Genomic DNA, 27,814 nt, shown 5'->3' on the forward strand with positions numbered 1-27,814 from the left:
CACACGTATGTTTATCACAGCATTGTTCACAATAGCAAGAACATGGAACTAACTGTGCTGCCCACCAAAAGAGGAGTGGATAAAAAAAATGTGGTACATATACACAATGGAATACTACGCAGCCATAAGGAAGAGCAAAATCATGAACTTTGCAGCAGCCTGGATGGAATTAGAGTTTTTAATACTGAGTGATCTCTCACAGAAACAAAGAGCTGAGTATCACATGTTCTCACTCATAAGTGGACCTTGAACAACTACCGTATTACTATAAGAAAAGGATTGAAAGTGGTGGGAAACTGCGGGGAGGGAGGTGAAGAGGTGGGGAGGTGGGATTGACAGTAGTCAATATCTGCCTGGGGAAGGGGGGAACACACCTCACCGATAAGGGAAACTGCACAGTGAATATTTGTATACCTAACCCTGAATTGTACCTCACAATTTTAAATAAAAATTAAAAGAAGAAAAAAAAAGATGTATGTGAAGAAAACTACCAAACTCTGGTGAAAGAAACCAAAAAAACCAATCTAAATAAATGGAGAGACGGTCAATGTTCATGGACAGCACAACCCCAGTAAAAACCCTAACACATAATCAACAAACTGATTGTACAGAAAGGCAAAAGAAACAGAGCAACCAACAGTGATGAAGAAGAACAAAGTTAGAGGACTGATATTACTTGACTTCAAGACTTACTACAAAACTATAGTAATCAAGACAATGTGGTATTGGCCAAAATAAAAGACAAATAGATCACTGGAACTGAACAGATAACCCAGAAATAGACCCACACAAATACAATCAGTTAGTCTTTGAAAGGGAGCAAAGAGGCCAGGCGCAGTGGCTCATGCCTGTAATCCTAACACTTTGGGAGGTGAAAGTGAACAGACTGCCAGAGCCCATGGGTTCGAGACCAGCCTGGGTAACATGGCAAGACTTCGTCTCTACAAGAAATCAAAAAATTAGCTGAGCATGGTGGCACACACACCTGTAGTTCCAGCTATTTGGAAGGGTGAAGCAGAAGGATTGTCTGAATCTAGCAGCTGGAGGCTGCGGTGGCAGTGAGCGTGCCACTGCACTCCAGTCTGGGTGATAGAGTGAGACTCCAACTCAAAAAATAAAAAATTAAAAAAAGAAAGGGAGCAAAGACAATTCAATGGAGAAAGGACAGTCTTTTTAACAAATGGTGCTGGAACAACATCCATATGCAAAAAATGAATATAGACACAGACCTTACACCTTTGACAAATATTAACTCAAAATGCAATCACAGACTTAATGTAAGACACAAAAACTATAAAACTTTTTGAGTTGAAGCCTCACTCTGTTGCCCAGGCTAGAATGCCATGACATGTTTATGGCCACCGCAGCCTAGACCTGCTGGGATCAGGCGATCCTTCCACCTCAGCCTTACAAGTAGCTGGAACTACATGCATGCACGCCACCATACCCAGCTAATTTTTTTATTTCTTGTAGAGACAAAGTCTTGCCAAGTTGCCCAGGTTGGTCTAGAATCCCCTGGCTCAGGCACTCCTCTCTCCTCGGCATCCCAAAATGCTGGAATTACAGGCTTGAGCCACCACGCCAAGCCAACTATAAAACTTCTAAAAGATAACACAGAAGAAAATCTAGGTGACTTTGGGTTTAGCAGATTTCCAACATGAAAAAGGAAAGACACTTTTTATCTGAGGAATATGAGTTCCTTTAAATTATCAAGCTCAAAGAAGTATTGAAATGTAATAGCATTCATGTCTCATCCCATCTTAAACTAGGTAATCAAGGCCAGGCTTGGTGGCTCAGCCTGTAATCCCAGCACTTCGGGAGGCCGAGGCGAGTGGATTGCCTCAGCCTGCAGGTTTGAAACCTGCCCGGGCAACTTGATGAGGCCTCGTCACTACAATAAATCACAAATTAGCAGGGCATGGTAGTGCGCTCCTGTAGTTCCGGCAACTTGGAAGGCTGAGGTGGAAGGATCGCCAGACCCCAGCAGGTTGATGCTGGGGTGGCCGTAAAAGTGCCACTGCACTCCAGCCTGGGTGACAGAGTGAGACTCCAACTCAAAAAACAAAAACAAAAACAAAAAACAACGAAAAAACAAAACAAAAACTAGGTAATCGTTTCAAAACTGCCTGCTATACAGTACCTGGTAGTGTTGCCACCAATAGCTATAAATTAACCTAACAATTCCCTGTGCTGTACATCATAGCTCATACTCTATACTTCAACAATGTATAGCTAATCACTAATCAATATTAATCTCTGTAAACCAATGAGAATTCCTGAAAAACAATTTTTGTAATCGTCCCCTCTCCTAGGTCATCCATTTTTCTTGAAAAAATTTGAGCCTCTCCTTTGTTCTCCGGAGCACTTCCTAGTGTTTCCCTGTTTATAGGCTTCACACTTGGTCCGAATAAACTCTATATTAATTTTGCCTCTGTTTCTTTCTTTAGGCTAAAGATATAACACCAAAAATATGATCTATGAAAGAAAAATTGGTAAGTTAGATTTCATTAAAATTAAAAGCTCCTGATCTGCAAGGTCACTGTGAATAAAAGACAAGCTACAGACTAGAAGACAATCTTTACAAAGCACATATCTGATAAAGGACTGGTATACAAAGAACTCTTAAAACTCAACAGTAAGAAAACAAACAATCCAATTTAAAATGGGTAAAAAATTTGAACATATACCTATCCAAGAAAGATATACAGATGGTAAATAAATATATGAAAAGATGCTCAACATTTTATGTCATTAGGGAATTGCAAATTAAAACAACAATTAGATACCATTACATACCTATTCAAATGGTTAAATCCAGAAACAACAACAACAAAACCCCTCACTATACCAGATGCTGGCATGAATGTGGAACAACAAAAATTCTCTTTTATTGCTGGTAAGAATGCAAAATGGTACAACCCTTTTGGAAAACAGTTTGGTAGTTTCTTACAAAGCTAAACATAGTCTTAACCTAAGATCTAACAGTCAGGCTCCTAGGATTTTACTCAAATGAGCTGAAAAACTATGTCCACACAAAAATCTGCACATAAGTGGGCACGTAAGTGGTTATAGTGGTAAAAATTGTCAAAAGTTGGATCAAGATGTCTCTCAATAGGTCTATTAGTTTCCTAGGGCTGCCATAACAAAGTACCACAAACTGGGTAGATTAAAATTGCAGAAGCTGAGCATGGTGGCTCATGTCTGTAATCCCAGCACTTTGAGAGGCAGAGGTACAAGGCCTGCCTGAGCCTAGAAGTTCAAGACCAGCCTGGGCAACTTGGTGAGACCTCATCTCTACAATAAATCAAAAAAATTAGCCAGGCGTAGTAGTATGCATCTGTAGTTCCAGCTCTTGGAAGGCTGAGATGGAAGGATTGTTTGAGCCTAGCAAGTTGAAGCTGCAGTGGCCATGAGCATGCCACTGCACTCCAGCCTGGGCGACAGAGACTCTGACTTAAAAAAAAAAAAAGTAGCTGTGGTTTGCTGACCTCTAGCTTGGAATGCAGAGATGGTGAAAGAAGCTAATCCATGTAATTTTTTAGCAGGCACCAGGGATGCCTGACAAAGGGCACTTCTGTTCCCTCAATGCACTGATGTCATTTGTGGTATAATCATTATGACCTTCTGATCTACTAGTCTATTCTCTGGATAGGGGCATAAGGCACAGTCACATCACTTTAAAGCTTACTTCGACCTGAGTAGTCTCTGGATTACTGGTCTTTGGTCTGCCAAAGACAGTTCTCATGGGGAAATTTTTGCACTAGGAAATTTCTCCAGGATTCAAATCCACTGGTTTTGACTCAAATCCAAGCTGTTTACATTACACAACATACTCTCAATCTTTCAACTTAAAAGGTAGGTAGTACAGGGGTCGATGGCATAAATGCCTATACAATAGATAACATAATTAAGGAAAGCAGACCCAAATCAGGAGGAGATACTGGCATTTTGGAAAGTCCATGTCCAATCTAGAGTATGCACCTCTCCTTAACTTCAGTCAATTGTTGCCACAGAAATGGGGACACAGTATTGCCAGACATAGCAGAGATGCAGATTTCTGTTTATATAGAAATCTTTCAGTTAAAAAAAATGTTGGCAACAAAGTCAAACAGGTTAGAAATACTGAAAATGGAACAATGAGAGGGTAAGGAGTCATCTAATTAAACTGGGGTATTTATGATGGCGGAGAAATAGCAGGTAATGGCTGAAAAGTAGCTTCTGGAGAACCTCAACTGTCACGCTCAGAGAACTACATATAGTCTTCCAAGTCTAAGTGATCACCAAAGGATTTAAGCAAGAACAGGACACGATTAGAATAATATTTTTAAAAGATTGCTTTGCAGTTGATGGGGCAGAGCTGAGTAGAGTGTGGGGAATTAGAAGTCTATCATTAAGCTAAGTTAGGGTAAAGTAAAGACACAAAGGCCTGTTTTTTTTTTTTGGTTTTTTTCTCCTACCAGACTGTAAACTTCAAGATAGCAGAATCCCGTCTGTCTTGTTCATTGCTGTCTCCAGCACCAAGTAGAAAGCTTGCTCAACATCTGTTGAAAGAATAAGTGAAAGGGAGGGAGTGACGGTGAGAGTCAATTTAAAGGACTGGGTTTAAGATTTAAGATCGAACTACCTGGAAAGGAGTAGGTGTTGCTAATGGTGAAGGCAGTCATGGTAGTGGAGAATCATGCAGGCCTGTTTCCTTTTCTGAAACTTCTTCTACCAGTCTTGGGAAGGGGGTATCATCCCAAGAAATGAAGAAATCATATGCATAAGTTTTTAAAAAACATCTTTGCAAGTTTGATTTCTGGTACCTCTTCCTGTGGCCTCTTCAGTCTACCAAAGGAGGAAACACTACCATGAAGGCTTGAAAGGAGGATTACGTGAAAATTTAGGGATGAACAATTTCTGTTCTTCCCTAGATCCAGTATTCCCAAAGCACACATTAAAAGGGGACTGACTTCAGCCTCTGATACAGGATTACTTTTGGGGTGGGGTGGGAACCCACGACCTTCAAAGTCGCCGGGTCTGGCCCTGGCAGTTTCCAGCCTAAGAAAAGAGGGCAATCCCCAACCTAAACCTCACTCCTAATCCTCCCCACACGTCCAGTTCCTTGACCTCCACCCCCAGCTCCGCCCTAACTCCTCTTACCTCCTCTTCCCACGCCCCTGCCCCATTTCCTTCACCTTCGCCTATCCTCCCGGCTCCCTCCCCGGGCAAAGCGCCCTTCCCAGCACGCAGCATCCTAGCCCTCCACTCCTCTTCCTCCTCCCGTCCATCAGCGCCCCTCCTGGGCGTCCGGGGCAACCCCGTGCCTTGCTTGCCCAATGAGGAAAAGGCGCGGGGTGGGGCGGGGCTAGGGCCGGAGCGGAAGTGGTGCCCGGAGCGGAAGTGGAGCTGCCGCCACTGCCGCCGCCGATTCCGGAGCCGGGGTAGCTGCCGCCGCTGCCGCCACTGCAGCCGCTGCAGTCTCCACCGCCGCCACCTGAGGAGTGGGCTTGGGAAGGAAGCGGTCACTGAGTTTGGAGCTTCTCTTGGAAGCGTCTTTGCCCTTTGTAGACCTTCCACGGTGAGTGCGGTGCGGGGCCCGCCCAGGGCCCCCGGGGGCCCAAGCACGAAGCCCCTCTCAGGCCGCTGCGATGACAGCGGCCCAGTGGGTGGGCCCCAGGGGGTATCGGCGCGCTGCCCTTTCGGTCCCGCGCGGCAGCCTGAGGCGCGGGCCCGGCCTCGCCGCGGCCCCTCCCTGTTTCCGGGGCCGGGCCCTTCGCTTCTTGGAGAGGCTCGGACCTCCCTCACCGCCTGCGGCCCTGCCTGGCCTGCGGGGCGCGGCTTGGTACCGCGCGGGAAGGGACAGTGGAGTCGTGGACCCCGGACACTCCCTTGCTGTCTAGCTTCGATCTCCACACTACCCCTCCCTGCGTCTTGGTCGGCGAGAACCGTCCCTTTCAGCCCTGTCACCCCTGCTCCGAGCTTTCCGGTTTCCAAAAAATTAAAATTTAATCAAAGGCGGGTAAGTTCTTGAACCCCAGTGTCCCTGTTTGACTCTTCCTAGAAGAATAAGTGGTTTAACCTTGGGAGACAGCAAGGAGGAAACCCCCTCCCACTTTGCAGTAAAGCCATTTCATCATCCTTCACTGGTTATGGAACCTGGCAGACCCAAGATTCTCCCGAAGAACAGGATTGGGGTTGAATCAAGAAAATACATTTATTGAAACTGGTTACTGAGTCAGGCCAGATCCCCAGGAAAAAATCTTAGAGGCTGATATCGGAATATTTTCCCATGGTATTTATCCTCTTTTTAATGCCAGAAGCTTTTGTGTCTTCATCCAAAATTTCCCCATACTCTATGTAAGCGCGTTTTTCTGTCTGAAATTTGCCTGGTGCCTCCCTCGTTGGGAAAAAGAGGTGGGAGTGATTTGGACCCCTTTGCTTCAGAAGGTGAGTGTATCTTTATTACAAATGGAGAACTCCAATGTAATATTTGCCAACCTTTCTGCAGAATGCATGTCTCTTGTCATTGCCTTCACTGCATTTCTCTTTAGTAAGGCTAGATAGCATCAGATTCTGATTTTACTTGCCCTGTGTGGGAGATGGAATTTGGCAAGATGATATTATGATCATATAAAATCAGCCAGCCCTGGGAGCCAAACCAGAAAGGTGAAGCATTCTTAATCTCTCAGTTGTTATTATGAAACTACGCACAAATGCAGTTTATAGAACTGGACACCATGACTTTTTGCATTTTCCTCTTGGAAATGTATATGTATCAGTATTAGTTGGTTCTTAGTGACTGCTTCTGGTGCACCCCATTTCTTACTTAGGGATATCTGAGTTGTCAGAGTTCTCATTTTTCTTGGATTCATGTCCTTAGTAGCACACAGCTTGGTGAGTGTAAAACCTGTTCATTTAATTGGACTTAAATTAGAAATTTTAATGTGGCCTTCAAAATGGAAGGCTAATAATCCAGTTGCAACAGCTGAATTGTTTTCCTCACCTCTCCCTTCAGTGAGATAAGAAGCCATTCTCCCATCTTGAAGATGAAGTCTGTGAGAAATGAGGTGATTTGACCTAGACCACACACACCTAGTTTTCGGGGTGTATATCTTCGTTCATCAGTAGCAAATACTTATGGACTGTCAGCCTCTGGAGTATGACTCTTACCCTATAATCCTATATTTCCCATCATGCAATGCTTGTGTTATATTGAAGCCATTTTAGAATTGGAGCTCTATAGATTAGGGATGCAGCTTCTGTAAAACCAGGCTGAGGAAATTCTCATGATACTGGTTCTCTGGGCAGAGTCTTCAGATATTTGGGCCACTGCAAAAAGTGCATTTTGCCCATTTAGCTGTACAGGATACAGAAACAGGAAACAGGAAGAGCACTGGACCTGGAGTCAGGTAAATTCGGTTCAGTTCTTGCAGTATTTTCTAGCTGTGTGATCTTCAGGATATTAATCAATCTCTAATTCTTAGTTTTCTTATCTCCAGATTTGTCTTGAGGCCTTTTTACAAACTAAATTGTTAAATCTACGCTTTTAGTTTAGTTTTTTTAACCAGAGGGCTCACTGTTATTTGCTTTCGTTTTTCTCCAGTTACATTCTGATGGGACCCAACCCTCCTTTGTGCACATTTTGCTTTCAAAAAATGATGTATTATTATTGAACTTTTCACTTTGCATATAGCAAATTCAGTTTTTCTGAGGCATTTTCTCATCTGTATAGTGCAAATGGTAATGCAGCCTTTGATACATTGTGACAAACTAATTAAAATAAGCATCTGTGATATAGTAGGTGTTAAATAGATGTTATTTGAGCATAAACATGAATATATACATATATAGATTAGACATAGTATATATGTTGTATATTATAGACATATATACAGAGGGTGCCCCAAAAATGTATACATGTTTTTAAAAAAGAAAAAACTATTAAAATTGTAATACTCAATATATACCAATAACAAGATGAATACAAGTCATGTTGACTTCTGTAATTACAAGAGGTGCTGAAAGTGGTTACCATCAGCGTCCAGACACTTCTGATTACTGTGAACATCTAAAATGTGTATACATTTTTTTGGCACCTCTGGTATATAGAATTCCTTCATTTGTGATTTATTCACCAAGTGATGAGGTAACATCAGGCAATTAGTTTATAGTTGCCACTTCTAGCTCGTACTATGTAAAAGCTTTGTTTTAAGCACTTTGCACATGTAACTCAGTCTTCATAACAACCATTGAGTGTTGAGATAGTTAGTGTCATTTTACAGATGAAGAAACTAAGGTGCAGAGCAGAATAAGTTTTTCCAAGTTCTGACACACACAGAACACAAGGTAAGTACCAGAACCAGGAATCAAACCCAGATAGACTGACTCTAAGGAGTGATAGATTTCTATAAGTACATCATTTACCTTAACTTCTCATTTTATGTGTCCTATTAAATGTGTTTGAACAGGAATTTTAGTTAATTTTGAAAATAGATGTAATTTATTGGGGGTATACTCATTCTGTCCTGTAAGGATGATATTGCTGGTATGCATGAGGAAGCAAGCTTGTGAAAAGTCCAGTTTTTCTACTGCTTGCTTCATATTGGGAGAAAGTTCATCAGTTACTCTGTGGCAAGCAATCCTAAGCTCTTCATCTAAAAGAATGCAGTTATGACCTCTGTTGATTTTTGTTTATCATGTGATTTTTTTCTGTAGATTTTCCATATTTTGTTGGTAAGGAGGAAATGAGAGAATGTACTTATGTAAGTAGGGAGAGAGTTCTAAATCATAACATCTTGTTATGTTACCTGCTCTTTTGGTGTCAACAAGCTAAGCAGTTGTCCTTTAAATGAGAATACCAAAGAAAAGACCAAAATGTCCTTGTAAAAGGACTTTTAAGTTCCTTGCTTTCTACATTTTTCTAGGGAAAAATAACAGTCACACTAGTTAGGGAGCAAGAAATTGTGGTAATATAATAGCAACTTGTAAGCTTTAGAGCCATTTTGATCATCTCTACGTGAGTATGATCCTAGCAGTCATCTGAAGTCATGATGGAGAAGCTAACAGTTGGAGCTGAATTCTGAGGGAGTTCTTCTGCAGGGAATACTGAAGGAGAAAAAATAGACTGAAAGTGCTTTCTGTTTTGTGATATGTGTGCTAAAAGCCAGTCATATTACTGATTTCTACTAAAAGGTCTTCTAATAGAGCTATAGTTACATATTTCTAGAACTTATAATGAGATGAAAATGATAAGTGGTCTCATGAGAACGAGTCATTCCCAGCAGATTGTAGTTTAGTTGACTTAAAAAAAAAAAAAAGTCTGGCCACTTCTTTTGTCAGGTAAGTTTTTTCTGCACTGGATAGTTTATTGTTTTCCCTAAGAGACTCAGTAAGGAAAGTTATTTCTGAATGGCCTTGACCAGGACACAGAGATTGAAGGCTACAGTAAAGTAGATATGAGCCCTGTTATTATTGCTTGCTCTCAACTGACAGCCTTACCTTAAAACTTCTTTGACAGTTTTTGTTTGATGAGTTTTTGGCATATGTTTTTAATGCTGTTTTTAACTCCCTGATTTTATTTGGATTTTTAAAGCTAAATAAATTACTTAATAGGCTAGTTCTAAAACTACTGTAATAACTTTGTATGGTTCTTCAAAAGAGTTGACAATTCTGTCCTTTCCTTATGTGTGCTTTGAGAATCATAATTGATCTTTAAGAGATAGTGCTACATAGAGGAAAGAACATTACTTTTAAAATTGATGTTATCTTAGCTCTCATATCTGCTATATATAGTTTTGTGACCCTGAGCAAGTTAAGTTACTCTTTGCACCTAAAAAAGGGACAGTGTCACCTACCTCATAGGATACTTAGGATCAAATGAATTTATATGAATCCCTAAGTGCTTTGCAGACCATAAATGATGGGTATTTTTGTTACTTAATATACTGTGTTTGGCTTTTTGTGTAACTGATTGGACTTTTGAATGGAAGAGATGGACAGAAAGCATTCCAAAGGCTTGTTTAAACTCAGTTTGACTCTATAAATATGATTGGTAGCTGAAAAATATTAGTCAAAAAATGTAGTGTTGCCTCCTGATTAGAGCAGAGATGACTTTTTTTTTCCCAAAAAATAATCTAAATTAGACTATAAATACACTCTGTATTTTATAGGTCAGATATGCTCTACCTACCTTTTGTCCATATAGGAAATAACAGCTTGTTTACTTTTTTAAAGTGCATCAATTGACTTGAGTAGTTAGATATTCAGTAAGGTAGGCTTTGTGCTATACACTGGGTGTCCAAAAATAAGAGTCTGGATTCTTACCTCAAGCTCACAATCCAGTGTGGGGGACCAACAAAGACATTTAACAGTAAATTGTGATAAGTGTTACTTGAGAAATGGGCCTAGGTAAAGACTTTTCAAAGTCTTTAAAGAAAACAGTTTAGATTTAAAAGAATCTTATGGATAAGAAAATAGACTCAGAGGTCAGGTATCCTATGGATTTGGTATGCAGTACTGGCAAATTGGCCTGGGTAGCTTCATTATGTTGGTGGGTCCAAAACTTTTGAACTTATTGACAAGGTCAACCACTTGGGCTGTCTTTATGGATCAGAATTAACATACTGTCTTTTTGGATTGATCACTTAAAGCCAAGAAATCAACTTTTGTTATATCTGCTGTTGATTCACTTGTGTGGCCTTGGGCCTATCTCTTAACGCCTTCATTGTTTTAAGTTTAACCTTGGCTAATTGGACATAATTAGTAATGGTGCTCAACATTGGATGTGAAGAGAGAAGAGATTTTGAAATAGAGGTACAGTTTCCCTCCACAGTTCAATGTTCACTGGACATAGTGCTAATGATTTTGTATTACAGATATGCTGTGTTTTGTTTTCTAACAAAGAACCTGCGAATGTTTGAATGGAATTAAATTTATTACAGGACTCTAAATTTTGTGTGTAGAATGGCACACAGACATTTTTAGAACTGGTGTTTTTCAGTGAGTAGTTTTCTTTGAGAGCCAGGAGTACTTAACTTTTTCTGATTAACACCCACTAACCACCTGGTCCCACTGACTTTCTCAGTCCCTCCTGTAGTAACTTGGCATCTGTTTTTCCTTCAGCAGAGTGACTCCAGAACTCTGACTTCTACTTTGCAATGTTGTGGATGCTTTATCTGGAATGGTACATCTGTGAATGCTATTTAGAATTTGTGGTCAGTTCTTACCCCACCGAAAGTGAGCCTAGATTTTTAAGATGTTCCTTTGAATTTCCTCACTTGGAATTGATAATTATTCTCATTTCTTTATCTGTTTTGGCCTTTGGTTTCTGTTTCATTTAGAAAAGCATACATGCGCTCTATTCATACATCTATTTTTTTCCTGTCGAGTTCCCATTTTATCTTTTATATAGACCTCTACCATCCCATAAAACAAGTCAGGATCTAGCCACTTTTAAACTAATCCTCTTCCTCTAATTCTAGCGAGTTGTTTTTCCAAAGGAAAGCATTGTAACCCTTAAATATGTGCCATCTTTTTAAAAAAGTGGTTCATATTAAGTGTACATGTGCTATTCTTATGTTCCTACCACTAGAGTTTAAGGTCTCTGAGCTTAAACTCAGTGCTTGTAATTTTTTTAAAACTCAGTTCTTGGAAATACTGGTGGTTTTTCATTTTGCAGTTTTTTTCAACACATATTGGATAATATGCATTGCATTTTTGTGAGGTTGCTTAAACTCAATTAAATCTCATGATTTTAGAATTAAGCGTGTTCTTTTCCTTGAAAACAAAACATAGTTGAAAGTTAATGCTTCTAAAGGCCACAGCTGTCATTTTCTCTTCTGCCTTTGCAGTGCCTTTTTAGGAAAAAAAATATGGATAAGCAATAGTGGGTTTTTTTTGGTTTTTTTTGTCCTTATCCTGGGACTGCTTTAGACAGCCACTGGCAAGTGACTTCTCAGTATTTTGACCCTACACTAGAAAATTGTTCCTTACGTAAAGAATTGAGGGACTGTGTTGGTTTATAGATATTCTTGTTTCAACATTTCTTATCTGATTGGCATTTTGTTTATTTGAAGAAAAATCTGTTATTTTTAAGCACCTTTAGAATTATTTTTCATAGCTTTCTGTTTATCTGTACCAGGGCCTTTCTTTAAAAAAAGAAAATAAACTTTTATTATAAAAATACAAAAAGTAACACATACTTGAAAAAAACTCAAAAAGATAAGAAAATGTGAATTTTTATTTTTGTTTTTAGAGACAGAATTTTGCTATCTCCCAGACTGGTGTGCAGTGGTGCAATCATAGTTCATCGCAGCTTCAAACTCCTGGCCTCAAACGCTCTTTCTGTCTGGGCCTCCTGAGTACTTAGGCCTACAGGTGTGCTCCACCACACCTGGCTAGGTTTTTTGTTGTTGTTTTACTTATTATAGAGAATGGTGTCTTGCTATATTGCCCTGGCTGGTCTCAAACTTGTGGTCTCAAGCACTCCTCCTGCCTGGACCTCCCAAAGTGCTGGGGTTTCAGGTGTGAGCCACTGTGCCTGTGAGACCACTGCACCTGGTGAAAAATTAAGATTCTAATAATGTTATCACTCAGAGATACACTGGAAAGATAATCACTGCTAACTATTTGGTGTTAACATTTCTGTTCATGTTTATATGTTTTATAGGGGATGTTTTTACAAAAATGAAATACGGTTGTTGCAGTTTCCTTCCCTCATTTTTCATAACTCTTAAATGAATCTTTCCATAACATTAAATTCCTTTTTTTGATGGCCATGGGTAATCTTGTACCATCTATCTCTTCTCTTTTAACCATTCCTCTATCGTTGGAATTTAGGTTGTTCCCATTGTTTTCACTAAGCATTTGCTGCTTTTATCAACCAATGCTTCCCAGTCCTCTGACTTGCTGTATCCAGTGGCTTAGAACAGATTGATAGCCATCATCATCATGTGGTGTGCTTGAGAACTCTTATTCTCAAGCATATCAGTGTCTTCCTGAAACATGCCTAGTACAAGGAAAATGTCTTGGCTCACTGTAGGATTAGCCCATCTATGACCTGTAATGAGTATGTCTGCTCTGGTATCTTCGCTCTGCTGTGGTGATGCCAGTCCTGATGATGAGACTTAGTCTTTTTTTAAAGCTTTTAAGGAGTCAAATAAAGGCTTGCTTTTCTTTACTTTTGATTTTTTTTTTTTTTTGATGTGACATTTATTCAAAGTCAGGAAGAAAATTAGGTCCTGGTTATAAACTGTCACTGCTTATCTCTGGAAAATTAAGTTAGGAACTAATGAAGAAAAGTCAGTTACGGTTAACATGTATACCCATTTTGAGGACATTGAGAAGTAGTCTTATCTAGGAATGTTAACATAACATGTTCATTTCCTGTACAAGATTGATGCAAACTTTAGCTTTTCCTTCCATGGAATTGTATATTTAAAAATCTAAGCTCACATTTTATGGGATACAACAGTGTAGGTACAATGAAAGAAATGACAGTACTTCAGATTTGATTTTGCACTGTGCAATTTTTAAGGAAGATTTCCATAATTATTATCCTTTATTTCCCATCCCCTCAACTTCTTTGAAGTAGACACTGTTAACCTTCATTTTATAGGTTGGAAGACTGAGGGTTAACACTCTCACATGGCTGTGTAATGGCACATTGTACACTCAGTCCTGTTGTCTTTCTGCTATACCATATATAGGTTGCTTGTGTTCCTTGTGCTCCCCCAGTAATGATTTGCTGAAAAACTTCACAGATACTCATCTGAACATGAGTTTTGTGCTTATCACAGTTCTATGAAATAAATGTGAAGCTTTCCTTTGAGGGCACACACACGTGAAACTGTAAATGGTACCATACCCATCATCTGTACCACAGAGTGGCATAAAAAAGCCCTAGGCTGTGTAATGGGCTACAAGTATATTTGGAGTCATAGGCAGGGTTGGTCAATGTGGACTGGGGCAGTCAGGGAGGGCTTTCTGGCCCTAGATGGATGGATACGGTTTGCATAGGCAGGAAGTAAAGGAAATAGAGCGTTCTAGATGAAGGAAACTACAAAAATTGTTTCAAGTATGTTTGAGCACGTGGTGATGTCTAGCTTGAGAAAAGGATGTGTCTTGGAGAACAGTGGATGAGAAAGCCTAACAGGTAAAGAAGAGCCAAGTTATGAAAGACTTTGAAAGTGAGGTAGAGTTTAGATTTGATGGAGTGGCCAAAAGGGAATCGTTGAAAGTTACTGAGTAAGGGTGAAGGCAAAACTAAAGAGGTAATTTATGAAGAGTAATTTTGAAGTAGGGTGCAGAAGTACAAGGAATGAGGTATAAATGTAGTAAAGATTTAATGTCTTGTGAGAAATAGCTGCTTTGAATTACTCAAGAAAAGAGAGCTCTATTGCAAATTTGCAGTTTTATTATTCTTCCATTTCAGGATCTGTTCATTCATTCAGCAGATATTTGTTCATACCAATTATGTGCAGGATGCTGTGGGAGATATGCTTAAAGGAGCTTATGGTGCAGGAAGGGTCTTAAGAGATATTATACAAGTAATTTTAGTACTGAAGAAATATAAGGCATTAAGACAGATATAGATGAAATGCTTTGTGAGAATGTTCATCTTAGAGCAGCACTATCCAATAGAAATAGAATGTGAGCCACATGTAATTTAAAGTTTTCTGGTAGCTACATTTAAAAAAAAAAAGCTGGGCTCGGTGACTCAGCCTGTAATCCCAGCACTTTGGGAGGCTGAGACAAGTGGATTGCCTGAGCCCGCGGGTTCGAGACCTGCCTGGGCAGCTTGGTGAGACCTTGTCTCTACAATAAATCAAAATTAGCCGGATGTGGTAGGGCATGCCTGTAGTTCTGGCTACTTGGAAGCCTGAGGCTGGAAAGATCGCCAGAGCCCAGCAGTGCGAGGCTGTGGTGGCCAGGAGCGTGCCACTGCAGTTCAATCTGGGCGATAGAGTAAGACTCCAACTAAACAAAAAACAAAAACAAAAACAAATGAATTAACTTTAATAATTTTTTTTTTTACTTAACCCATTGTATACAAAATATTATTCCAACATGTGGCACTAAGCACATGTTCAGTGCATAACCTCATGTGGCTGGTGGCTTAAGCAGTTTAAGAAACATTTCATAGAGGGGATATCATTGGAGCCATGCTGTGAAGAATTTTGTATGAGGAGTAAAAGGGAAAAGCCATTCCAGGTAGAGAGAGTGACTTAGTGAGCAAAGACAGAAAGCACACTTTGTGTGTAAGTAAACTATTTTGGTAGAAGCACATATGATGTGGAAGGTATGTTGTGGGAAAGAATGGAAGATAGGCTGGCAAGCTTCCATTGACAGGAGGAAATCTAATTGCTGCCAGCAGCAGGGAACTTTAAAGAATTTTAAACAGGAAATGACTTGATTAGAGCTTTAGGAAGATGAGTCTTACAGCAAAGACATGAAGGAGGCTAGAGATAATGAGTGACTGAAAGAGTGAGACTAGGGAAAGATTATGGATGGGAGGTCTATTGTAGAAATAGTAACAGTTTCGTTTCTCCTTTTTCTGCTGCCTTCCTCCAAACTGCTGGGTGTTGTGTAACCCATTTCCTGTTGAAAATTGGTCTAGCTGCTTCAAAATCCATGTTATATAAGTCAAAAGTTATGTAAGCATTAGCCATCAGGACATTTAGCTATGGATTTTGTTTGTTGTAAATTGTTTTCTTGTGTGTATAATTAAAAGTCTTTGAAACAGATAGATAATGGATGCAGATTTTTTAAGGCATGCATTCGGTCTTACTGTATCATGATGGTTCTTGATCTCTTAAGAACCCTTGCAGTAATCTCCAGCTTAAAACAGCTGGCCCCAAACTAGGAAGACTACTGTTTATTTTGTTAAATAAGGCATTTGGGAGGACCCAATGAGTAGTCTGGATTCTTTAGAGAAGTATGATTTAATTTCTGATGCTTGTGAAGGAGAGAAGTAACAGGGATACTTAATTTTTTATTTTTTTATTTTTTTTGAGTCAGCGTCTCATTCTCGCCCAGGCTGGAGTGCAGTGACTCGCTCATGGCCACCCCAGCGTTGACCTACTGGGCTCAGGCAATCCTTCCGCCTCAGCCTTCCAAGTAGCTGGAGCTATAGGCGTATACTACCACACCCAGCTAATTTTTTGATATATTGTTAGAGACGAGGTCTCACCAGGTTGACCAGGCTGGCCTTGAACCCCTGGGTTCAGGCAGTCCTCTGACCTCGACCTCCCAAAGTGCTGGGATTATAGGCTTGAGTCCCTGCTTCTGGCCGGAGATACTTAATTTCAAGGCCTGGTAGAGCCAAAGAATTTTGTGGCTTTTTTTTTTTTTTTTTTTTTAGCAATTGTCGATTCTTTATATTTCTCTACTACTCCATTATAATAATACTGCCTGGGATAGCTTAGCTCTGAATTGGCTTTGGCCAGCACTTTATTATTTGGAATGTTTCATAGGTAGAGTTGCATAAGTGGGCCTCAGACTTTCAACTTTGAATTAGTCTGCAGATTGGAAATTTTCTAAAGTTCATTGAATCATTGAAAGTTGGCTTCTCCCTGCTATGCCTGGTACTTTTAGGAACAGTGAAGTGGGATTATTTAATGAGGGAGATACTGTCTTGATCTCAAAGACTATGGACAAGAAGGACATACTGAGACAGTAGAGTCATCCCTTGGTGTCTGCGGAGTAATTGGTTCCAGGACCCATGGATAACAAAATCCAAAGATGCTTGGTTTTTTGTTTTTGTTTTTCCCTTGTAACATTTTCCACCACAGTTAGTTGAATCTGTGGATGTGGAACCTGTGGATATGGATGGATAATTTTAAGATGATAGAGTATTTTTGGTGTATTAGAGTAGGTTGTGTTGTGGTAACAGACACCCTAAATATGTCAATAGCTAAACCCAACAAAAGTTTATTTCTCATCCTGCACGTGCAATGCAGGCCTGCAGGATTCTGCATTGTGTAGTCATCCAGGGACTTGGGCTGACAAAAAATGCACCATTGCATTTGTGTGGCTGCACCATCTAGAATACATAGTCTTCTAGGTGGCTGCTGTAAGAAAAGGGAGCCTGGGGAACCACACAGAATTTTCACAGTAGTAACCTGGAAACAGTTTCATTTCTGCTTATGTTTCGTTGGACAGAACTATCATATAGCCCCTCCTAACTGCAGGGAGATAGAGAGGAGTAAATAGAATATTTCATGAGGGTTACTATCTCTACCTTAGTTTCATTCTAGTATTGTGAGGAAAGATATCAGATGGATCAAGGTGAGACTTGCTTCATAATTGTAGGCTTATAATTAGTGAACCTTATATAGGATGCAACTCTGAATATGATGTAGCTAATAAGCAGTAGGAAGAAAATCATAGTTCTGAACTGGATAATCAGTTTTTTTCTGAACTGCCTAAATTTTGAGTGTATTTAGATCATTGTTTTCTGTCTGATAAGACATGTTTATGTGATGGGACTCTGTGTGTAGACTTTTCTCTTGAAAATACAGAAATGACTTGAGGCAACGCCATTTTGTGATTAGAATTTATGCTTTCTTTGCTATTTTTAAATTATCAACCATGTTTAGAACCTTAAATTGTGATACCATGCGTATAGTAATGAAATAATTTGTTTTTAAAATACTGACATTCCTGCTGTTCTTTAAAGTAGAATTTCAGTTTCTTGATACCTTAAAATATTAGCATTATTTTTTACCCAATGCCACGGATAGATATAATGAAATTTAAAATAACAGTACATAAAACAAACTTTGAGTTTAGTAAACAACTTTTTGGGTGTGTATTACTCCAAATTACTGTACTCTATAATGATGATTATTGTAGTGGAGGATTGACTCAGGTGACGTGAATAAGAGATAGTTACTGATGGGTATATGTAAAGAATTTGATAAATTATTAAGAAAGGTGGTAGTGTTCTTGTTTTCCAGTAAGGAAACTGAAGCTGTCAGGTTGTGTGATTTAACCAAGGTTATAGAGCCCAAGTCTGCTTGTCACTAGTTTATGAGGGGGACCTAAAAAATAAACGAAATTATCTTTTGGAGGACTGGCCACTCGTAGTACAGGTATCCCCTGCTAGGTAAGTGTTCTCAGAACCCATTGGCATCAATGTACCAGCTAGCGTTGTTGTGAGAAGCAGCATTGAGCCTCACTGAATTTTTTAGGGAGATTCTTTCAATGTGTCTGTCCATTTCATGATGGGTGATTTACAAGTGTACCTATCCATGCCATGCGGGGTGTTTGCAGTTTTTGACCGAAAATGACTTGACCCCTGTGCCCCATCCTAATACCCAATCTTGCCCTGAACAACTTTTTTCCTTGATGAAAAAAAATCCCTCAAAGGGAAATGTTTTGCTGATGTGGAAGAGGTGAAGCAAAAAATGGCAGATGCACTAAAACACATCCAAACTGACAAATTTAAAAACTGTTTTGAGCAGTGGAAAAAGCATCACAATGGGTGTATTATATCATATGGAGAGTACTTTGAAGGTAACTCAAGTATAAACAAGTAAGAATAAGTATACAATTTTAAAAAATAAATTCTGGGATTTTTTGGGTCCCCTCCATTTCATGTTCTTCCTCTGCAGTGTATCCTTGTAACAAAGTTAGGAAATTGCAGAAGATATGATAATGATGGCTTCAATTTTTTAGGAGGCTACTGCTTGATAGGCACAGTCATACAGATCATTTAAAATAATATCTTTTGATTCAAGAATGAAGCAGTCATCATACTTAAAGTATTTTTCCCTATACTTTTGGAAGAAACAGGTTTGGTCAAACTAGATGATTCTTTACAGAACAATGAAGAGAGGACTTACTATATTACAGAGAGAGTTAGACTAAGGTTTGTTTTTTAAAAAGGCTATTTTTGAGAGAAGTAAAAGACGTAGTTAGATGATCTTAAATAGTTATTAAGTAGTCTCTGTTTTGGGGAGGTGAATTGGCATAATGGAAGAAGAAAAAACCTCTAGAGGCAGATTGACTAGTTTGAGTTCTGACTCTACCATCTGCTTGCAGTGTTGTTCTGGACATAATCACATGCCTTCTCTGAACCACTCCTAAGAAGGGAAAACAGGTTGCTGTAAAGGTAAACTCCACAGGACTGTTTGGAAAGCTGTAAACTCCACAGGACTGTTTGGAAAGTTAATTGACCAAAATAATAAAAAGGTCTTGATGAAGTACTTAACCCTGTAGGTGCTCAAAAGTATTTGATGGCACTTGGAACTAGATGTTTCACATTTAGTATGCTTCTTTTCAGGTGGGTTAGAAGAAGATTCACACTTATGTTTCCTGGGCCCTGAAGCCTAACATTTGCTTTCTCTTTTTTTTTTTCTCTTGCTCTTGTTCTAGGGAATGACAATGGATAAAAGTGAGCTGGTACAGAAAGCCAAACTTGCTGAGCAGGCTGAGCGCTATGATGATATGGCTGCAGCCATGAAGGCAGTCACGGAACAGGGGCATGAACTCTCCAATGAAGAGAGAAATCTGCTCTCGGTCGCCTACAAGAATGTAGTAGGTGCTCGCCGTTCTTCCTGGCGTGTCATTTCCAGCATTGAACAGAAAACAGAAAGGAATGAGAAGAAGCAGCAGATGGGCAAAGAGTACCGTGAGAAGATTGAGGCAGAGCTGCAGGACATCTGCAACGATGTTCTGGTAAGAGGGCAGTGCTTTGTTTTAAACAATGAGTTCTATATAGTGTTAATTTAATGTACAAAGGCATACTCTGAACCCGTTATGAGAGAGAGGTGTCTGAATATAGTGGAAAACAGCAAGTCATTTGCATCTAATTTTTAAGCATATAACGTGATTTTTCTCACCTTTTGCTTGATCAGAGGTTGTTAATCACTTCTGGAGTATTTTCCTCTTAACAGAAAGACTAAAAAAATAGGAACATTTATTCGACATCCCCCCATCTTTTCTTTTAAAAATGAGGCCAGATAGGATTTTAATAGATGAAGCCACCGATAGGCTATTGAGTATATTAGTCTAAGTAGTGATGTCATTTCTGGTAGGGGGGACAAGATCAAAAACCTGTGCTGCCTTTCAGCCTCTCCCCTTCAGACTGTACAGTCTTGTTTTTGTCTGAAAGGTAGGCATATCCATCAAGTTCAGCATGCATTTGAAAGGCAAATCAGAAGTGTTTGGTGATCTCCTCTCCTGTGTTCTACATAAGTCTTAGTCAGATGATTGATTCCCTTTGGCCATATTTGGGGTTGAATGGGAGGGGTACATATCCTAAAGCAAATCAAGGTCATATTGTCTTTCTCACATCCTGAGCCCACTGGGAACTTTTTTCTTCCAGGTGAAATCAGGTAAAAATGAACGGTGAGGGCCTCTTTGAAGGGAAAAGGAATTCACACTTTTGGATCTACCTCCTCCCCTGCTGGCTGTCTTTCCAAATTTCTGCCCATGATACCTTTCTTTTGAAAACCAGTATCCCCCCCCAAAAAAAAGAAAGAAAGAAAACCAATACAAAGCTTGCCAGCCACCAGGCAGTACTCCTCATCCCTAACCCATAGGAGTTAAGCCTTGTCTGTCTGCAAAGAATATTAAAATAACTACTGCCCCTTGCATCTTCTCACTTGGATTGATTGAGTCCCCTTATAACTAAGCTTTGTGTTGAGCTTTTATTTTATTAGACTCATAGTGTAAAAAGTGTCATGGCTAAATTGTTGCCGGTTGATAATTTGGGGGTTTGTTAATGGTGCACTAATTCCTGAATGTTAGGTACATCTGGTACTCAGATGAAGTATGGCATGCATTCCAAGGGCAAGAAAGTTCCATAATTCCTGAAATGTAGACCAGCTTTTAAGAGCATCTGAAAGAATGTGAAGAAGAGCATGGTACTTACTGCCTCTTAACCAGTTTTTCAGGATGACACATTCTAAAACAACTCTTCGAAAATATTGCTCTGTATACGAAGCTTGGACTCCTTCAGAACTACTTTTGTTGTAAGCATAAATGTTTAAAGGAATTTATTATTAATAGTATTAGCTACTCTTTGAGTGCTAACTACATGCCAGGCAACATATTAAGTGCTTTTATTTACATTAGCTCATTTATCCTCATAACTATCCTAGTAGGTGGCTATCATGAACTCCCATTGTATAGCCAAGGAAACTGAGGCTCAGGGTGGTTAGGTAATTTTGTCCAGGGTCATATGGATACAGATAAGTGGTAGAAGAGGGATTTCTACCCAGATTGAATTGATTCTGACCGTAGTTCTTGACAGTTTTGTTCTATTATCACCTTTTTTTCCCAAAATGGAAAGTTTTTTCCCCTTGAATTATAGAAGTAATACAAGTTTATGAGCTTATAAAGGGGTGGAAGGGGTCAGGGCAGAAGATTATAAATAAGAAAGTGGAAAAAAAATCACTTCTATTACCCAGAGAACCATTATTAACATAGTCCCTCCAGGCTTTTCCCTATGTATTTGTGTGCATGTACACATACATATTTTAATATTAAAATAGGATTCTTGTGGTATTTATAATCTGCTTTTTTTCACTCAGATTTCTTTTGAGCACCTTTCTGTGTTATCTGTGTAATTCTGCATCATTTTTAAGGCCTACAAAGCATTTAATTGTATGGCTCTTTTAATTAACCCCTTATAATGGTGAAAGTGATTTTTAACAGAAAAATACAGGCATCTGCTGTTATGACCTGGGCTAAACAACATTTAGAAACTTCGATGAAAAATAGAGTTTATTAAAATCTTTGAGAAAATTATTTAGAAACAGTAGTGTGCATCTTGAATCTCAAACATCTTGTGAATAATTTTAAAGTCTTAACAATGTAAATCATTTTTTAGGAGCTGTTGGACAAATATCTTATTCCCAATGCGACACAACCAGAAAGTAAGGTGTTCTACTTGAAAATGAAAGGAGATTATTTCAGGTATCTTTCTGAGGTGGCTTCTGGAGACAATAAACAAAGTAAGTAATATTTTTAAAAAGAAATTTGACCAGTAACAGAAGCAGTCTTCTTTCATAGAGACAACAGTTTTTGTTTTGTCTGTTCACCATAGACACCAACATCACAGCACTCAGAATCTCTTTATCACTCAGCATTGTGATAAAGGAAGTCATGTGATTAACAAATGAAAATGTGTCTATGGAGCAGATATGGAAGGCATTAAAAGTCTGGTGCATAGTGCATATAAAGAGATCTTTATCTTGGGAATTATTTGGTTGCTCTCTCTTTAGAGGTGAAACTTTAAAATATTTGGTGGTATAAAACTACCAGAGTGATGCATTTCTCTTAACACATGTATTATTATGATGGTAATCATGGCCACACATTAAGTGCCCACTATATGCCAAGTACTTTGGAGTCTCATTTATTCCCCACACAACATTGTAAGTTTAGGTGGCAATCTGTCCGTTTTTCAGATAAAGAAACCAAAGTTTACAAGAGGTGTTTACTTGCCCACAGACTTAGTGAATAAGAGTTGAGAATTCAAGTTTGGACCTATTGACTGTAAAGCCCATGATCATTCCACTAGAGCATATTGTTTTCTATATTCTATCTTGTTAAAAGTTATGCCTGTATTTCTTAACTGCTTTAGTAACTTTGCCATAATTGTCTTTGTTTACCCCTCCAAAGCATTGTATAATATTATAATAGTACTTGGCTTAGAATAAATATTTAGCCAATGTATAATTGAATGGTAGAGGCATTGATACTTCATTTGATAGATCATTTGCTCCTTCTCAGTTTGGTAAAATAATTTGATAGTGGTCCCAATGTGTCTTGCCACCTGTGAAATAATCCAGCCTTTAATATTTTTCATCGTATAGCCACTGTATCGAACTCCCAGCAGGCTTACCAGGAAGCATTTGAAATTAGCAAGAAAGAAATGCAGCCTACACACCCAATTCGACTTGGCCTGGCACTTAACTTCTCAGTCTTTTACTATGAGATTCTAAACTCTCCTGAAAAGGCCTGCAGCCTGGCAAAAACGGTGAGAAAGACTCTCTGTGGCTTGTGATTGTAGTAAATCAGTGGTAATGCTTTCTATTTCTGAACATACGGAGGGAACCCCAAAATCCCTGAATTATCTTTTGGAGGGTGGGCCCCTTGTAGAAAACTTGGAATTTGTTCCTCCAGATCAAATGGTTAACCAACTTTTATCTGGAAGTTTGGAGAAGGTTGTGTCATGATTTATGGAAGAAACATCCCAAGTTGTAGCAAACAGGTGACTGGTTCTTCATGACAATGCACCTGCCCATACCATGCTGAGTGGTCAGCAATTTGTGACCAAAAATGGCATGACCCTTGTGTTCTAGCCTCCCCATTCACCCAATCTTGCCCTGAGCAACTTGTTTGTTTCTCTGTGAAAAAAGTCCTCAAAGAGAAAACGTTTTGCTGATGTAGAAGAGGTGAAACAAAAAATGGCAGAAGCACTACTAACAGGCATCCAAATTGACGAGTTCAGAAACTGTTTTGAGCAGTGGAAAAAGTATCTTGTTAGGTGTATTACATCAAATGGAGAGTACTTTTTAAGGTGACTGAAGTTTAAACATGTAAGAATAAATATACAGTTTTTTATAAATAAATTCCAGGGCTTTTTGAGTCCCCCTCATACTCATTGTCTTGGACTTTTCTGAAAGATTTTCTGGGGCTAGGAGTATATCCTGTATCCCTTTTGAAATAAATGTGGACCCACTACTTTTTGATTCTTGATATCTCCTGCTGATTTTTGTTATGTTTAATTACTGTTTTATTGGGGGTAGTTGTAGAAAGTTCCAGGTGAACATAGTTTGATGTTTCTTATCAAGCTTTGGGCCTTGCTTAATATGTTGTCATCCTTATACCAAGATTTGAGGTGTTTACTTGCCCACAGTCTTAGTGAATAAGAGTAGAGAATTCAAGTTTGGACCTATTGACTGTAAAGCCTTGATCATTCTCTATGTGCTAGATTACCTCCTATCATCTTCTTTTGGCCTTTTCTACATATTTTTGTATTCTTTCAACATGCACACAGTAATTGAAATTTTTTTTTTATTTGGAAAAGGTGTCTTAAGTGAATTCTGAAAGTTTCATCACTTAAATTAGATTTAGTGATGTTTCACTGTTCTCCCGTTATCCTTTGTATCCATACCTTTTGAATTTTAGTTTTAAAAAATTAATAATTCTAAATAGAGTATTGCCAGAAATGTCTTTGGTAATGTATCAGCCTGTGAATTTGCCTGGGATGACTGTGCTAGGGTTAACAATAATACTGTTTGCTTATTAGGTACAGCAAAGTTCTTATCTAGTAATTTCTGTCATCATTGGTTGGTGCTTTATAAACATGCATTATATGTTTGCTGAAATAACTGGCAAACGAGGTAATAATAGCCAGGTTCCCCCAAAAGTACTGTACAAGACAAGAAATGATATTCACTTAGCAGAAGAAAAAGTTGGCTCCAGAGAACTTGTGAATTCTTTGCTAAGGGCTCTTTGTTTTAGGCATTTGATGAGGCGATTGCTGAATTGGATACGCTGAATGAAGAATCTTATAAAGACAGCACCCTGATCATGCAGTTACTTAGGGACAATCTCACTGTAAGTGTCACTTCTAGAGGATTTATAGTCTTTTTCCTATTCACCTGTTTATTAATTTTCCAAAATTCAAGGAGAGATTTGTGCCCTGTTAAATATAGTTAAAATTTTTAATTGTTAATTGGTTATAATTGACTGCTATGGTTTTGGCCTTTGCAGTCATCACTGTCTACAGTAATATAGGAAGAATTTTAAACAGTTGAACTAAGATTATACAGTTTGGGCTGCCCACCTAGGTAAGTTTTTGTAGCCATACTTTGGTTATAGCTTTTTTTTTTTTCTCTTGCAGCTGTGGACGTCAGAAAACCAGGGAGATGAAGGAGATGCTGGGGAGGGAGAGAACTAATGTCTGTCGTGCTTTGTGATCTGTTCAGTGTCACTCTGTACCCTCTACATATATCCCTTTGTGCGATAAAAAAGGAAAAAAAAAGAATCGTACATCGACTTTCGATTTTTCACAGCCTCAGCCTAGCAAAAATGGTTCATAGGATAAACAGCTGGTATTTGTACCTAAAACTCAGATCGGTCACATAAATGCCACGGCATTCTGAAGTCTTGATTTTGATTAACATTGACAGGATTACTGTGTGTTTAAATTTTTTTTTTTTTTTTAACTGAACACTGTGATTATGGGGTTTTGTAATTTAGCAGAATTCTTACTGGTAGAAAAAATAGACCTGAATTATGTGTAACATTTTGGAAAGTTTAATCTGATATCAAAATAGTCACTGAAATACAATTCCATTGTAAAGTTGTACAGAAAGTTATAGAGATTATATTGTGATGCTGGGACTTGGAGTGAGACACCTATCATTTGGCATTCAAGTTTAATGGTAATTCACAGTAATTCTGCTTGTTCAGAGCTTATATGCACTTGACCAGTTTGGAGTGTTGCCACTCAAAAGTTCATGACCACAAATGTCCACAGTGTCTTCCTCTAAGAAAACTCAAAGCCTGAAATTCTTGTGGCAGATAACTGGCTTATGACACCTTGAAAGTTATAGTGCTTTTCTGACTAACTCCCCTTTCCTACAGCAGTGTGTTTACCAATTTGCAACTTGTGCTTTAATAGTAGAATCTGTTCATTGTTACCACTAAGCTAAAGAAAAAAAAAAAAAGCCGTGTGTTTTATGAATGGCCTTATCTGTTTTCTGGATAATATCTTTAAGAATAATGTTCTGAGTTAGGCACAGTGGTGCTGCCTATAGTCCCAACTACTTGGGAGGCTGAAACAGGAGGATCACTTGAACCCAGTTCAAAGCTGTAGTGCCAGGCTATGAATGCACCTTTGATTAGCCACTGCACTCCAGCCTGAGCAATATAGCAAGACCTTGTCTCTTTAAAAAAAAGAAAGAAAGAAAAAATGATCTGTAGAGATTGCCTTTCACTTGAGGAGTACTCAGTCTTCAGGTTCCTTCTAGCTCGGGGCTTTTAAATTTTGAAATCTAAACATTCTTTCCCACTATCCTTTGTGACTGTTGACTTTGGTTTTCTCTTTTTAAATTTATGTCTTTCTGCTTCCTTACATTTTTTCTTTTTGAATTCTATCTTTATCTGTCTTATGTTCACTTCTTAATGCTATATATGGGCAGGGGTGAGAGACACTGGTGAGCACTTTGGTGAGCAAGCCTTGCTTTAAAGAGTTGAGAAGAGCTTCTGGCACCATAGCTCTGACTTCCTCCGGTTCTCAACATGGTTGTGGCTCTTCAGTCATACCAAGATCTGAATCAAAAAAGTATTTTTAAATATCCATGATTTCTCCCTGTATCGCAGCCGACCCTGATAATGCTTGTTAGTACCTATCACCAGATCTCCCAAGTGTACTCATCCAGCTCAGTTCTCAGATGTGTTTAAACAAGACCCTATAATGCAGGGATGTTGTGAGGACACTGCAGTGGAGAGAATCAAGAATAGCCAGGTCCGTCGGTCTCACAGCATCACCCCTCTACTGTTAACATTCCATGTAGCTATAGAGTTCATCTGTGCCCATCTGCTGAAATGAGAAAAGAAAAACTCATGCACTGATTTAAAACAAACCAAAAAAAGAAAAAAAAAGTCCCTCTCTCCTTTCTAGCTGAACAAAAATGTGCAGTTAATACTTGGCGCTTGAAAATGCAGTAGTGAATGTGGAAACAAGCCTGTCTGTATATCTGGTAGCTCTTTCTTGCTTTGTTTTTCCTTGCCAGTATTCTGCCTAATGTTTGCTTCTGTGATGGTTATATGCCTAGCAAGCACACCCGTGGTTGTGAAAATAGTATAGCAAAAAACAACAAAAAAAGAAAAATCCCCGATTATTGATGTACTAGATTTGTGTATGTCTTTTAAACAGTTCTAGTTTCACCTTACGCAAAATAATCAGGAAAAGTGTAAAAATTCAAAAGTGAAATAAAAAGTTTTGTCAGTTAGTTGCCTGTGAATTGATGTGTCACCACTATCTCTGTCACTACCGTAACTAACTATTCTGATCACACTTATTTTTGGTTCTCTCTAAAAATAAACAAGCAGCTTTATTTCATTGTTTAGAACCAGTTGTCAAGGTGTTGTAAAGGGTAAGACATTACTATTAATTAAACAGCCTCTTTCCACTCATCACTTGATGCCTCTCCACCTTCCACAACAAGCCCTCCAGGTGTGTTAGGTCTTCTTTTGTGGCTTCTAAGATTTGGTGTGGACGAGTAATTTGCATTGTATTCAAGCAAAGGGGGCTCTTTCTCCGGTTTTTAACCCTGAGATATATAACCAAGCTAGTGAGATGTAACCAAGACCATGGTTGCAGAAGACATGGTCATCACCAAGGTTATACTGGTCTCGGTCACCTGTCCTAACACCTTATAATAGGCTGCAGCACTGTTTGCGTGAAATTTGCCCTCCTTCTGAAAACGTCCACACTAACATAAAAAGAGAAAAAAATCAGGATAGAGGAGTCTTTGTAGCCCAAGATTAGAATTGGTTGGTGCTTCCCTGCTGCTGTGAAGCAGGACAGCCAGACAGGCTCCTTCTGCCCTTGGTTTGAGAGCCGAATCCTATCTGCTTTGCAAAGAAACCAGGAGAGTCCCTATGAGAGACAAAGTGAAGTTCTGATCCACAATGAGTGAAGTTTTTAAAGTGGCCCCACCCCATAGATATACATCGAGGCTGCCAGCTCTGCGTGTTTTGTTCAGTTTAGAGCCATCTCAGCCTTGCTCTGCTGTTAGGTCCCTACTGTTCCCATATAGGCTGGGTCACATCACAAGCGACTTGGTGAATCTACCTCGCCTTA

The 27,814-nt window shown here is 39.1% G+C and overlaps 2 protein-coding genes across 5 annotated transcripts in view; one reads left to right on the forward strand and one right to left on the reverse strand.

Annotated features, from left to right (window-relative positions):
* RIMS4 (regulating synaptic membrane exocytosis 4) overlaps positions 1-5,266 on the reverse strand; it is a 145,516-nt gene extending 140,250 nt beyond the window's left edge. Inside the window, exons 1-2 of the mRNA XM_021717036.1 lie at positions 5,143-5,266; positions 4,458-4,541 (exon numbers count right to left, since the gene is read on the reverse strand). The gene's annotated coding sequence lies outside the window, so the exon portion shown is untranslated. The remainder of the gene's footprint in view (positions 1-4,457; positions 4,542-5,142) is intronic.
* On the forward strand, positions 1-26,960 carry YWHAB (tyrosine 3-monooxygenase/tryptophan 5-monooxygenase activation protein beta). 4 transcript variants are annotated; one of them, XM_021717033.1, is made up of 7 exons: positions 1-5; positions 4,568-4,576; positions 19,360-19,662; positions 21,821-21,944; positions 22,809-22,972; positions 24,463-24,558; positions 24,845-26,960. In XM_021717033.1, the coding sequence occupies exons 3-7, from the start codon at positions 19,363-19,365 to the stop codon at positions 24,899-24,901; spliced, it is 741 nt and encodes a 246-aa protein (XP_021572708.1). In that variant the 5' UTR covers positions 1-5; positions 4,568-4,576; positions 19,360-19,362; the 3' UTR covers positions 24,902-26,960. The 4 variants fall into 4 exon arrangements, with proteins under 4 accessions (XP_021572708.1, XP_008065103.1, XP_021572709.1 ...); XM_008066912.1 differs by lacking the exons at positions 1-5; positions 4,568-4,576 and adding an exon at positions 5,279-5,560; XM_021717034.1 differs by lacking the exons at positions 1-5; positions 4,568-4,576 and adding an exon at positions 5,356-5,560 and having other exon boundaries at positions 21,824-21,944.
* The last annotated feature ends 854 nt before the right edge of the window (positions 26,961-27,814 follow it).

The sequence above is a fragment of the Carlito syrichta genome, unplaced genomic scaffold (genome assembly GCF_000164805.1).
Source record: "Carlito syrichta isolate Samal-C Ts95f unplaced genomic scaffold, Tarsius_syrichta-2.0.1 Scaffold309195, whole genome shotgun sequence".
Lineage (NCBI taxonomy): Eukaryota > Metazoa > Chordata > Mammalia > Primates > Tarsiidae > Carlito > Carlito syrichta.

What these genes read in the sequence shown, in the direction of transcription:
- YWHAB (XM_021717032.1), top strand. Translation starts at nt 7,269, where the DNA reads ATGATACTGGTTCTCTGGGCAGAGTCTTCAGATATTTGGGCCACTGCA. An exon ending in AGCACTGGACCTGGAGTCAG is followed by an intron (nt 7,392 to 19,359) that starts GTAAATTCGGTT and finishes CTCTTGTTCTAG; the next exon opens with GGAATGACAATGGATAAAAG. An exon ending in TACTTAGGGACAATCTCACT is followed by an intron (nt 24,559 to 24,844) that starts GTAAGTGTCACT and finishes TTTCTCTTGCAG; the next exon opens with CTGTGGACGTCAGAAAACCA.